General features: G+C 40.7%; 1 protein-coding gene across 5 annotated transcripts in view; it reads left to right on the forward strand.

The window, feature by feature from the left end:
* Window positions 1-1835: 1835 nt before the first annotated feature.
* The window catches only part of LOC307028544 (uncharacterized protein), a 143189-nt gene continuing 132003 nt past the window's right edge, over window positions 1836-13021 (forward strand). For 2 of the 5 annotated variants that reach the window (XM_079663654.1, XM_079663657.1), the window contains exons 1-2: window positions 1836-2139; window positions 4955-5012. In XM_079663654.1, coding sequence (XP_079519780.1) covers window positions 4980-5012 — 33 coding nt within the window. In that variant the 5' untranslated portion in view covers window positions 1836-2139; window positions 4955-4979. Of the gene's footprint in view, window positions 2140-4946; window positions 5013-13021 lie in introns of all 5 variants that reach the window. The other 3 variants (XM_079663655.1, XM_079663658.1, XM_079663656.1) reach the window with 2 other exon arrangements.

A 13021-nucleotide genomic window follows, 5' to 3' on the forward strand; every position in this document is an offset into this window, starting at 1 on the left:
GAGGTGGTCATATAACTGGGTATTCAAAAGGTCAGAAAGCAAGTAATGCTACATGGTATTTACAAACAAACGCAAGATTGATGGCCAACAGCTAACACTATATGATCGTCCAATGACAAATGTGAATGAGTTCAAATACCTAGGACTTTGGTTTGATAGCAAATATACATGGAAAATGCATATTAATCAAGTGGAAACAAAATGCAAAAAAGTATTACATGTATTGCGAGCTGTAGCTGGATGCAACTGGTGTGCAGATAAACAATCATTAATAGACATTTACAGATCAATTATGAGGTCCACAATAGACTATGATTGTATAGTGTATGGAGCAGCAGCAAAAACATTGCTTTTAAAAATAGATAGAATACAATATAAAGCATTGCGGCTGTGTATTGGAGCGATAAAGTCATCCCCTATCAATGCAGTTCTGATAGAAGCAGGAGAGACACCTCTGGAGATCACAAGAGAGAGACTTTCTCTATCATACTGGGTCAGGCTACAAGGAAGTGGAGAAGAAAATATTTCAAACAGAATATTACAGGATTGCTGGGAATATGCAAAATTCCAGGGACCTGGGTTTGGCTGGACAAGTAAGGAGAGAACGAGGACATATGGAGTGGAGAATATCACGTTTGCCAAAGCAACCCCATTTAGCAGTGTTCCCCCATGGCTGTTCCCAGAAGCTAAAATAGATATGAGTATTGCAGAAAGGAAAAAAGAGTGGCAAATAAATGAAGTGGGAATTAAAACAAGTATGTATCTGAACAAAAAGTACTACAATTACCTACAAATTTATACAGATGGTTCTAAGAACAAGGAAGAGTATGTTGGAGTTGGCATATACATCCCAGACTTTAAAATATCTATTTTAAAAAGAGCATCTGATCAATTATCAGTGTATACAGCAGAAATGCTTGCTGTAATAATAGGATTACAGTGGGTTGAAGAGGTCAGACCAGATAGGGTGGTTATATGTACAGATTCATTGTCCATATTACAAAGCATACAATCAACAACAACTACTAGAGAAGACATTCCCATAGAACTGAATCATAGCCTGTTAAGACTGCACAGAAGCGGCATGGATCTACAGTTCTACTGGGTGCCTGCACATGAGGGGGTGAAAGGGAACGAGTGTGCTGATAGATTAATAAAAAGTGCACTACAAAAGCAAATAACATTACCAGTTCAACTTGGTAAAGGAGAAGGACAAGCAGTCATTAAGAAGAAAGGGATGGAGATCTGGCAGAAAAGGTGGGAGAAAGACCAGAAAGGCAAGGACTATCACAAAGTACAAAATACAATTACAATTAATATTCATAAAGAAAGAAACAGAAGGGAGGAAATCATGATGGCTAGACTCAGAATAAATCACACGGCTTTGAACAGTACGCTGTATATCATGGGGAAAAGTGACAGTAACAAGTGTGGGAACTGTGCAGTAAAAGAAGATGTAGAACATATCTTGTTACATTGTGACATCTATAAAGCGGAAAGAGAACAACTAAAGGCTAAAGTCTTAGAGGCAGAGAGGGAGTGGAGTGTGGTTGGTGTTTTGGGAACAAAATGAGAGGGAGTAAGAGCTACCAGAAAGGCACTGTTTAAATTCTTGAGTGAAACTGGGGTAGGAAAAATTATTTAATATTAGTTCAGGAAAGAAAATAGATTTGTTTTTTGTTTTATTTATTAAATGGTTTATTTATTTAATTTAATTTTGATTAGAACATAGGTTAAAGAGTTGGAATGATGTGATGATTCATACTCATGTACAGTAGGTGGCGGTATCCACCTTTTACGTTTTTTGCAATCCGCCAAAAGCAAGAGAAGAAGAAGAAGCAGAAGCAGCTAGACGTTGCTAACAGACGTTGACGCAGATTTTATACCGAATGTAATGTGTTTAAGAGACTTAAGACACATACAAATACTTAGTTTATCCTTGGAGGGTGATTTATCCGTTACACCGTGTTTTTGTTGCCTCCCGTTTTTTGTTTGTTGCTTTTTATACCACGTTGCTAATCGGTAAATTTAAGTAAAGGCATTAAACGGAGATTAGCGTGTTTAACGGCTGTGTTTTATCAAGGAGAAGAAAGACTGAAGAACCAGGACGAAGAGGGTGTGCGTGTGTGGTTTTTTTGTGTGAGTGTCTAGTTTTAATGACTTTGTATGCTGCAGGGAAGCTAGTGAATTTACTCCAGGTGGAACTAAAGTCTGATTTAAGAGTTGATTATATTTCACATCATTGATCCAAATCTGTAAAGTAACTAAAGGTATTCAATACATGTAGTGGAGTAAAAGTACAAAGTAGCATTAAATGGAAATAGTGTTGACAGACCTGCTGTTCAAGTGGCCGCGACAGACCTCACTTTTACCTCACCTACCTCTATTAAGCTTACCATTGAAATGCTAAATTGGCTATAATTTGGTTTGATGGAAAGGATGTATGTCTCGAGTCTTGTCAGACATGTGAAGCTAAACAGAACATCTTGAACTCTTGACCTATGCACATTATGCATGTTAGAAGGTACAAGCAAAGCATAAAAGTTCCAACCACAATTCTAGGAAGGCGTTGTGGTTTTTGACACCTTGACAACGGTTACAACGACTGAGGACAACAATGCACACAGGATGAGAGTGAACTGTGTACAGACTTGATGATTTTAGGGCCAACATCCAGGAGCAACAAATATTAGAGACAATAGAGACAGTTTTATTGAGTTTGCTTCTGTTAATAAATTACATTTGCATATTTTAAATTGAAGTTAAAATACATTTCAATTATAAACATGACATTGAAAATGTGTTTTGCTTTCATGAAAATGTTCATATTCCCTTTTGTTAAAATTGCATATCATTACTATAGTCTTCATTTTTTAAATTGTAACTTTAAATTTGTAATTGATTCATTGAGTAAGAATTCAACCTATTTGACCTCCTTCTCACTCAAAGATAGAAAAGGGGAAACCACCTGATGCAGAGAGGGAGGAGGGAAGAGGCTATGAAAGATGATGAGTGAAGAGAAACGGGGGAACTAATAAAACCTAAACCTAATAAAACCGGTTTGTACATTTCGACCCTATTCCTGGTCTCTCTGGTGGTCTCTGAAGGTATCTGCTTGGTCTTAGAGCACCTTTCCTTTGAAAAGGCTGACAGTAGATGATAATTTGGATTTGAAATTGTTTAAGGGAAATAGAAACCCTGCTAAGGTTAAACTGTAGTTTCATATTGGTTACTGTGGTTGATGAGGTTTTGGTTAATGCTGAAATATGACATGTGCTCTGCTGATGTGGTAATATCACTGCTGGGATATCAGTGTTTGACTCTGGCTATGTTTTATATTCAATTTGAATTGTTTTAATTGGCATAGCTGGTTAAAAGAGGGGTTAGGGATTGTGGGTACTGAAGCGGCCCTAATTAGCAGGGAGTCTCCCAACCACACAGGGTTTCTCTTCCAAGGGCAGTTTAGATACTGCTCTGGGGTCTTACCAGCCCACCAACACCTACTGCACTACACACTCCGTTTTGCTATCCTCGCGGTCGGACATCTGACGCTTTAGTGCCGACGGGCAGCTGGTGTTAAGAGGCCACGCTGTTAGCTGCCCCCCTAAGCAGATTACGTTGATCTTGCGTTTAGATTCTGGGGTTAGTCCTAAACAGTGGTGTTTTTATACGTACAAAAGTGGTGGGGCACAAAAAACTTAGATGTCTATATATAAGCTTCTGCAGTGACGCACAGTGAGGTTCATGGCTGGTGAGGCACTGACTCTTCAGGTTTACAAATATTATATTTTGACCTAAATCAAAACATAATATTATTTTCAAAAGCTTTTTTAGTCTGATGCTTCGATTAATTTTAAACAGACAGTTCAACAAAAGGATACCCAAAAAAATGGATTTGATCATTTACATATTGAATTGTTCTCTCTAAGTAGGATCCCATTTTCAATAAAATTGCGGTCTTACCTTGACTTGAAGTTGAATTCCATTTGCTTATTCTTCTGGACAAAAATCTCTTTTACTTTTTTGTAAAAGTCCTCCTTATGTTCTTGTAGTTTCAAAAGTTGAATCATAAATCTAATCGATAGATTTATGATTCATGATGAGATAAAAGTAGGGTAGACATGTGGATATTATCCGGCTGAACAAAACGTGCATTTATCTAACAGGTACGTTTCCCACAGATCTTATTTCGAGCTATTTTCTAAAATCCTATGGAGAAATCTCATTGCCTCTCTCGTCTCCTCTTCACACACCACACTTTTCGCGGCACACGTACTTTCAGCCAATCAGCAATGAATTATGTGAGACGACGTATGGTGGGGAAGGCAGCTCAGTGTCACTATGGTCTCTATTTTTTTGCCACACACATTAAATAGGAAAATACTGTGAGCATGCGCAGTGCCGTTTTTACAGTCACCATTCATTTAGTGAGAGGGAGCGGCATGATCGGGTTTTGTCCCACATGGCTCTAAACAGCTCAATAGGCACACACTGTAGACACGAATTAGAAGAACACAGACTAAAACAGCAATGTACAGACAAATCAGATGATTAAATATGATCTTAAAATTAAGATCTAACCCTTTTTGCATTTTTTTGTAATCATTATTTTTAATACTTTCTGCTGACACTAGGTGGGGCTGTGCCAGTCGCCACTGGTCCTAAAGGTAGGACGGCCGTTTTCCGGAGCCTTATCAGCATCTGAGCTCAGTATCGCAGATGACCTAGATATTAACGTTGGTTGTATCAAAGATAGATTCCTTTTCAATATTAAAGTACAAGTACCTCTAAATACTACTTAAGTACAGTACTTGAGTAAATGCACTTAGTTACTTCTCGCCTCTGCTATTAACCTAAGACGTAGCTGTAGATTTGTTTTGTTGTGTCTGTCGGTTGTATTGAGTTGTCTTGTTTTGTGTCAGCTGTAGTTGTGTTGATTATTTCAGAGACACAGCCGGAGAAGGAGCACTGAGAGCAGCATGGAGGAGGACAAAAATACCCCTGGAGCTCAGGTCAGTGTGCACTTCATCACAATATATTCCTAACACTGTTATCCCCAAATGAAAGATCACAACCTGTTCAAATACAATATTAATGCACAATATGGTTTGAACAGTGGTTCTCAACTGGTGGGACCCGTTTTGAGTGGGTCGCGTTTGTGTGAGTGAAAAAAAACAACTTTTATTTGTTATTTTCTAACGCTATGCATGCAGTAGCCGTTGGAATGGAAGTACCGGAGACCATAAACGGGTTTGAAAACTTCTGTCACGTAGTGTTCATCTTCTCGATAAAACGTCTTTGCTGATGTTTTTTCGAGTCTTCTGGCCAATCAGAATCAAGATTGTTGCCGGAAGGAAAAAAGTGGTGACATGCCTTTGTGACGTGCAACAACATTAACATTAACCTTTCTGTTGGTCGCTTGTTAGCAGATCCTTCACGCGATGGCAGAGTGAACAGGTACAGCCAGGGCCGGACCAAGACATTAAGTCAGGCCAGAAATTATACACCCGTTCAGGCCACTACCAGTATTTTTTTGTGCCATTTTGCTGGATTTATTTATCAATATGTACAGCGTTGCTGCCCATAGTGATAAATATAAGATAATCCATAATCTTCAGTGTGGTTAGCTATGAATCTTCCTGTGCAACAGTACAGTAGGCCCACACAAACTGCAGAACACTGGTGCTTTGGGAAGACAAATGATTTAATTCCCATTTAAAATGAGGAGACTAAATACGAACTGTGTGTGTGTGTGTGTGTGTGTGTGTGTGTGTGTGTGTGTGTGTGTGTGTGTGTGTGTGTGTGTGTGTGTGTGTGTGTGTGTGTGTGTGTGTGTGTGTGTGTGTGTGTGTGTGTGTGTGTGTGTGTGTGTGTGTGTGTGTGTGTGTGTGTGTGTGTGTGTGTGTGTGTGTGTGTGTGGTTTTAATGACCAAAATGACCAACTATATAATATTTACCTTGTTCTTTAAAAAAAAATATATATATATATTCTTTTAGAAATATATATATTTTTTTATTCTTTATTTTTAATGACAATCAAACATGTGGGAAGAGGGGGGGGCGGCGCCTCTATGGGCAGGCCGCCACTGATTGAGTACTACTACCCACAAATAAACATATGGACATGGGTTACTATTTAAAAAATAATTGTAAATGTACTTACGAACCTATCCACGTGATTTTAAGTGGGGGTGGACCTCAAATCCTCTAAGGGTGTCCGGGGGCATGCTCCCCCAGTAAGATTTCTTTTTTAAATGTTGGAGTTAAATGCATCAATCTGGTGCACTTTAAGGAGAAAATAAAGACACTAGATCTATGGGAACACCTATATGAAACAGAACTGTATACATTTCAATAATCATAAAATCATGGCCATAACCAATAACATATCATATCCACTGAAACTTGTTAATTTATTTATTTTTGGTTCATTTATAGTTGTGAGTGTGTCTGGGCTCCTGAACCAGCCTCTCCTGTCTCCCTCCTCTCCCTCCTGCTCCTCTTTAGCAAAGACTATTTTTAGCACTCAACAAGTTTTAAAAGTGTATCTTACCTTTTTTCACCTAGTTAACATATTTTACTAATCACTACCCCCTCAAATGGAAATATGTGTTTACATAAATGGGGACCAAACTGTTTGAGACCCACTGAGAACCTAGACTAAGACCGTTTAGACCGTTTACACGAGGAAACGGGTTGTATCCGCATAGTTTCTCTTGCGTATAGCCCTTTCGTATACACGAGGCCGTAACAAAACAATAGAAACGGACCCCGCAAATGATAACGGGTCCCAAGGTGGATAGATTTGCAAACAAAACGCTGTGGGGGGTCAAACGGATCCGTCTGTACTCCTCTATACGATCATTTTCTGATAACGATGAAATAGCCCCGCCTCCCTCTCCCCACGTCTCCTGCTCAGAAATCAGCTGCTCGGCTCTCAGAAGAGGGGGAGGAAAAGAGAGGCTCCGATTATTATTCTTATATTATTATATAGAGTCGTTATCAATTTGTTTTAAAGCTCAATAAATAACAAAGAAGACCTCTGACCGGCACTTTTCAAATTTTGTCCGGAAGATTTAAACTTTAACCGACATGTTACACGCCATCCACCGCGGAGAATAAACAGAAGGGCAACCATGGCAACCATGCCCCGGGGTCTTCTTCGCTGCTTTTGGTGTATTTTGTGGCGGCAGCAGCGCCACTTACAGTCCCGGCATATGTACTACAGCTTTTCCAGCGGTCTCGTGTGAACGGACACGTTAAATGAATCGAATGCGTGTGAACGGAAGACCTTTTTGAAAACGCATACGGTGGGTAAACGCAAACGTTCCCGTGTAAATGGGGTCTAAGTTAACTATCTAAACACTCGGAGTGTCCTTAACCTCACCTGAGCTGTAGTTATCCCGAGTTTGATTGACACACAGAGACCGATCAAGGGCTTTGATTTATGATCTGTATGACAGTGGCCATGTCGGCAGGCCACATCATGTAGACAGCCAGTCACCCTGTGTGAGGCAGACCCACATTTGCGCAGTGTTGCGTTCAAAATCCTCTACTTAACGGGCCAGGCCATCGGGAAACCCCCCGGTCCTCCCGATGGCCAGTCCGGGCCTGGGTACAGGAGGCTTAGAGCGAGGGATCAATGTCCACTAGTTAATCGATCGCAGATGGCGTCGTGTTCACGGATGGATAAAAAAAAGAAAAAAAGGAATGGGTCGCGAAATATACTTTGGCGGCTGTTAATGTAACCGTGCGGCCCGCCCAAGTAAAGTCTATGTGTGGGGAAACCCCGTGTTTAACCTGTGGCCCAGGGAGGGCAACCAACATTTTTCCAACACAAAGCAATTGAGCGCTTGGCTTGTAGAAGGCATAGGTTGACCATTTTTCTTTCCCTAACCGATAGCGAACAGTTTTCTGGATAAATGCTTAAAATACAAAGTTTAGGGCTTAAAGGTCTTGGCGTCAAGGTTATTTGGGAAATATATCTTGTCACCGAAGTCCAAAATCTTTTAACCTCTACACAATCCCACAAGCAATTATACAGGGTACCTTGATGGTTCTTGCATTTATAACATAGATCAGGAATGTTAGGGTTAAACTTGTTAAACATCACAGGGTGATGTATGTTCTCATTATCCAATTATATTGTATTAATCTAACACGTGTATTAATAGTTTGTGTTTGTGCCTTTGAATACATTTGACCCCAATCATCCTCTGAAATATCCTCCAATTCGTCTTTTATCCACGCCTGTCTTTTACTTTCTGAGTTGTCTTTATGGTTTGCAACCATTTTGTAATACAATTGAGTAACCAGTCCTTTGCTGATACAGTGTTTTATAGACAGTATCTCTAGCGTGGACATTAGAGATGTTAAGATTCACTGATTCGCATCGGTGAACCGGCATAAACGTTCAAGATGCGAGTGCAACGGCTGAAAGAGTGCACATCGGCTACAGTTTGGGTTGAACTCGCGATGCATCGATTGTAGCGTCTTTGCATCGGTAAAAAACAGATTAATTCATATAAAATCCTGTCAGCACTCAGCAGAGACAATCTTTGATCTTTGCTTCGCACTACGGAGGCCGAGAGTCTCAGTTATCAACACATGAGAGCTCTGAACAAGGCCAGTACATCGTTACCATGTACCATAGAGGGAGTATCTGGAGCCGATAACATAGCTGAGTTGTGGAGGCAACATTACTCTACTATACTTAGTTGTGTTAAAAGTGACCCCTACAAAGTTGGTAATGTTGTGAAAAGTGACACAGTGGGAATCACAGCTAAAGAGGTTTATCGAGCAATTGCACAGCTAGCTGATAACAAAGCATGCGGCTCTGACCGAATCACTGCAGAGCACCTTAAACTGGCAAGCCCGAAGTTTGCAGTTCTTCTTGCCATTTGTTTAACCGGCCTCATGACTCTTGGTGTGTTGCCAGACTCCATGTTGACTGTTACTTTGGTCCCTGTCATTAAGGACAAAGCGGGCAAGGTAGGGAGCTCGGATAACTATAGACCAATTGCTCTAGCCAGTGTGTTATCCAAAGTCCTGGAAAGAATTTTGTTAGATAGACTATGTTCTTATTTATGTACCTCAGATAACCAGTTTGGCTTCATGGCTAAGCATGGTACTAAGCTATGCATCTATGCTTTGAAGGAAATGGTAGAAACATATAGAAGACAGAATTCCACTGTTCTGATTGGTTTTATTGATGCCTCTAAGGCTTTTGAACGAGTTAACCATCATAAACTGTTTTTAAAATTGAGACAAAGGGGTGTGCCTAACAGTATAATTAGGATCCTGGCTTATTGGTATGCCAACCAGAGCATGCGGATCAAATGGGGGAAGGCAGCCTCTGCACCATTTGGTGTTGTTAATGGAGTCTGCCAGGGGGGGCTCCTCTCACCATGCCTTTTTAATATCTATATGAATGATCTATCAGATGATTTAAGTGTCTGTAAAACAGGGTGTGTGATTGGTAATGTGATTGTAAACCATCTTATGTATGCCGATGATCTGGCTATTGTTTCTCCTAGCAGTGCTGGTTTACAACAGTTGCTAAATGTTTGTTCTGATTATGGAGTCAAATTTGACGTGAAATACAATGCTAAGAAGAGCGCTGTAATGATCTGCAGAGCAAAAGGGGATAAGAACCTTTGTTTTCCAACATTCTATCTGTCAGGACAGGTGCTGTCTGTTTGCTGTAACACTAAGTATCTGCGACACATCATCACAGATGAAATGGCTGATGATGATGACATGTGTAGACCGCGGCGTGTCTTATATATAGGCCTACAAGCCAACATGTTGGCTAGAAAATTCTCTTGGTGTTCAGATAAGGTTAAGGTGAACCTCTTTAGAGCTTATTGCACTCCTCTCTATACTGCTCCCTTGTGGGTCAAGTATAAGAAGGCGAGCCTCCGTAAGCTCCAGGTTGCATATAATGACTGTTTGCGTATACTGCTTAGAAAACCAAGGTGGTGCAGTGCAGGTGAAATATTCTGTAATGCACAAATCAACACGTTCCATGCACTCTTGAGAAATCCGATGTACAAATTCATCTGTCGATTGAATGTTTCTCATAACTCTGTCATTATGCTGCTTTCAAATCCGTGTCTCAGTGCTGTACGATACCAGTCACCTCTGTGGAAACATTGGTATAACTGCCTTTTTTAATTTATATTTGAGTGTTGTCTGTCTTGTAATAATGGACCAATTAAATAAAGATGATGATGATGATGATGATGATGACATGGAAGTCGAGGAGAAAGAGAAACAAAGCGCACTGAAAAACACCTACAAATCAAACATTTGGCAACACTTCGGATTTTTCAATAAAGACGGTCAACTTGAAAAATCGCTCGCAAGTTGTAAACGATGCCGTGCCGCTTTAAAGTACACAAGTAGTACGAGGAACTTAGCAACGCACATAAAGAGGCGACATGGGGTCTGCGGCTGAAAAGTAAAACCTGAAAGTTAGACGTATGACTTAAATCACTCAGTGAAGTGTTATGTCAGAGTGAGTGGTGTTTAGTTCACAACAGCCTGTGACTGCCAATAATAGTTTAAATGTCTTCCTTAAAATTGTAAGCAGTTATGAAATACCTGTTTGTTAAAGGTTATTTGTATTTTGTATTGTTCATATAGAAACCACACTCCTCTCTCCTCAGGGAGAGCAACAGAGGAGGGATCCCTCTCCCAGGATGGACAGACGTGCAATAGATGCCGTGTGTAAATCTAAGAGATAATACATTTTACAGCAAAGGTAGTCCAAATGTTAGGAAATGCATGTGTCTGTAATAAGAAGATGAATCTACGAAGATGTCAACTACAATCCTGTGGGAGCCTTCAGGGAGGCAGCGTGACGAGACCCAGGCAGGACTGCAGAGACAGATTTAGCCACGACCCGAAATCCACGACTTAATCCAGAACTCAGGACAGAGGATCCAGGACACAGGACCAAAGCAAGAAGATCAGCCTCGACTCCGGATCCCGGCGTAGATATAGACACAAAACAAGAAAAAATGTGGCTGGGTTAATTGGAACAAGAGAATACACAGACACAGACAGACAGACAGACAGACAGACAGACAGACAGACAGACAGACAGACGGAAGAACAAGCACTCCCTTAGAATAGGTTGAGGGCAAAGGCTAGCAAGTAAGAGAGTAAGAAACATAGGTGGAGAGGCACACTCAGGGAACAAGGTCCCCACTGGAGCCTTAGTTGGAAATTGATGAGAGATAGGGAGGTACGCTGTGTCTACGAATCGTAACACTCCCCGGCCTGTCTAAGCCACTCTACAAACCGGTTCCCTCTAATAAAACCTTGAGAGGTTAGAGAGGGAAAAGGTCTTGGATAAAAGTTATTCTTGATAAGAGAAGCCTAGAAGGCCAGAGAGAAAAAGTGAGTTTTAAGCGTTGATTTAAAAACCCCCACGGTCTGGGCCAACCTCACATGGAGGGGCAAAATGTTCCAGAGCCTGGGGCCCGCTGCTGCGAATGCTCGTTACCCTCGGGTTTTGAGCCTGGTCTTAGGCACTATCAGCAGCAGCTGATCAGCCGACATTAAGGCTCTGCCTGGGGTGTAGCAATGGAGGAGTTCGGCTACATAGGCCGGAGCCAACCCATTTAGGGCTTTGAAAACAGATAAAAGGATTTTAAAATCTATTCTGAACTGAACTGGAAGCCAGTGCAATGAAGCCAGAATTGGGGTGATGTGGTCACGCTTTTTATGGCCAGTGAGAAGACGTGCAGCTGCGTTCTGCACTCGCTGCAGGCGTCTAATTGAGGCCTGGTCCATACCCACATACAGAGCATTGCAGTAACCCAGTCTCGAGGTAACAAAGGCGTTAATAACCCTTTCTAGGTCTTTAAAAGATAAAAATGACTTGGTCTTGGCCAATAGTCGTATTTTAAAAAAGTAGGTCTTGACTACGGTGCTGACTTGCTTATCAAATTTAGACAGAGGGGAGGATGTTTTTATTGAGGGAGCCCAGAATATCAACGGGAGAGGCTGGAGGCCTGGATCCAAAAAAGATGACCTCGGTCTTGCTCTCGTTGAGGGTGAGGAAATTTTGGCTCAGCCAGGATTTAATCTCTGTTAAGCAGCATCAACTGCTGTAGTGAGTTGGCATTTTGATTGAGAGGCAGATAGATCTGTACATCGTCAGCGTAACAATGGAAGGGGATGTTGTGTTTTGTGAGAATTGAGCCTAGGGGCAGTATGTACTGTAGAAAAAGGGTGGGGGCCAGAATTGAGCCTTGGGGAACCCCACAGGTAAGAGGGGCTTTGGCAGAGGAGATCGGAGAATCTTGATAAAGGGTACTTATTATATGTTATAGTTTGGATTCCTAAAGCTTTTTGTCTACTTTCCCATCATTCAAGGGTGGTTTTCACTATAAGTAATGTGATTTTTTTTTGGAAGGAAACTATAATTTACATTGTTTTACTATAATTTGAATTTACTTTAAAATAAAAACATCTATATTGATTCTGACTTTTCTTCATCCAACTCACAGGTGTATCATTGCTTTGAGAAAATAAATTATGAATTTACTTTTGTCGCACGTGTGACCGGTGTCTGTCTGCGTTGTGTATGTTTCTCAAAGAAGACGGCGGACAACTTCTTTCTTTTGGTCCTTGACCATATTTTCAAATCTGTAGCATACAATCATAGCACACAACATCTGCATCAGTGAACATGAACTGCAGCTTCAGCTCTTTCAACATCCGATATTGCAGGAAAGAGACGCGTAACACAACGTTTAGAATATCAAAGGAACTTAATAAAATGACAGCCTACCTGTAGCATACAATCAGAGAACACTGAATATAAGATAAATTAATATAAACGTGTACAATAAGGAAATAATCAGTCGGATGTCGCAACAGCTCATTTGAAAATAAATGTTGATTTGCGTAAAAAAATTGTTATGGTTATTTCCAAAATCACATGATAAATACATTTTTGAAGCTTGTAAAAGGAAGATGAGAGGCACCTCTCACTCGCACTCTGCTC

The sequence above is a fragment of the Notothenia rossii genome (assembly GCF_949606895.1).
Source record: "Notothenia rossii genome assembly, chromosome: 2".
Lineage (NCBI taxonomy): Eukaryota > Metazoa > Chordata > Actinopteri > Perciformes > Nototheniidae > Notothenia > Notothenia rossii.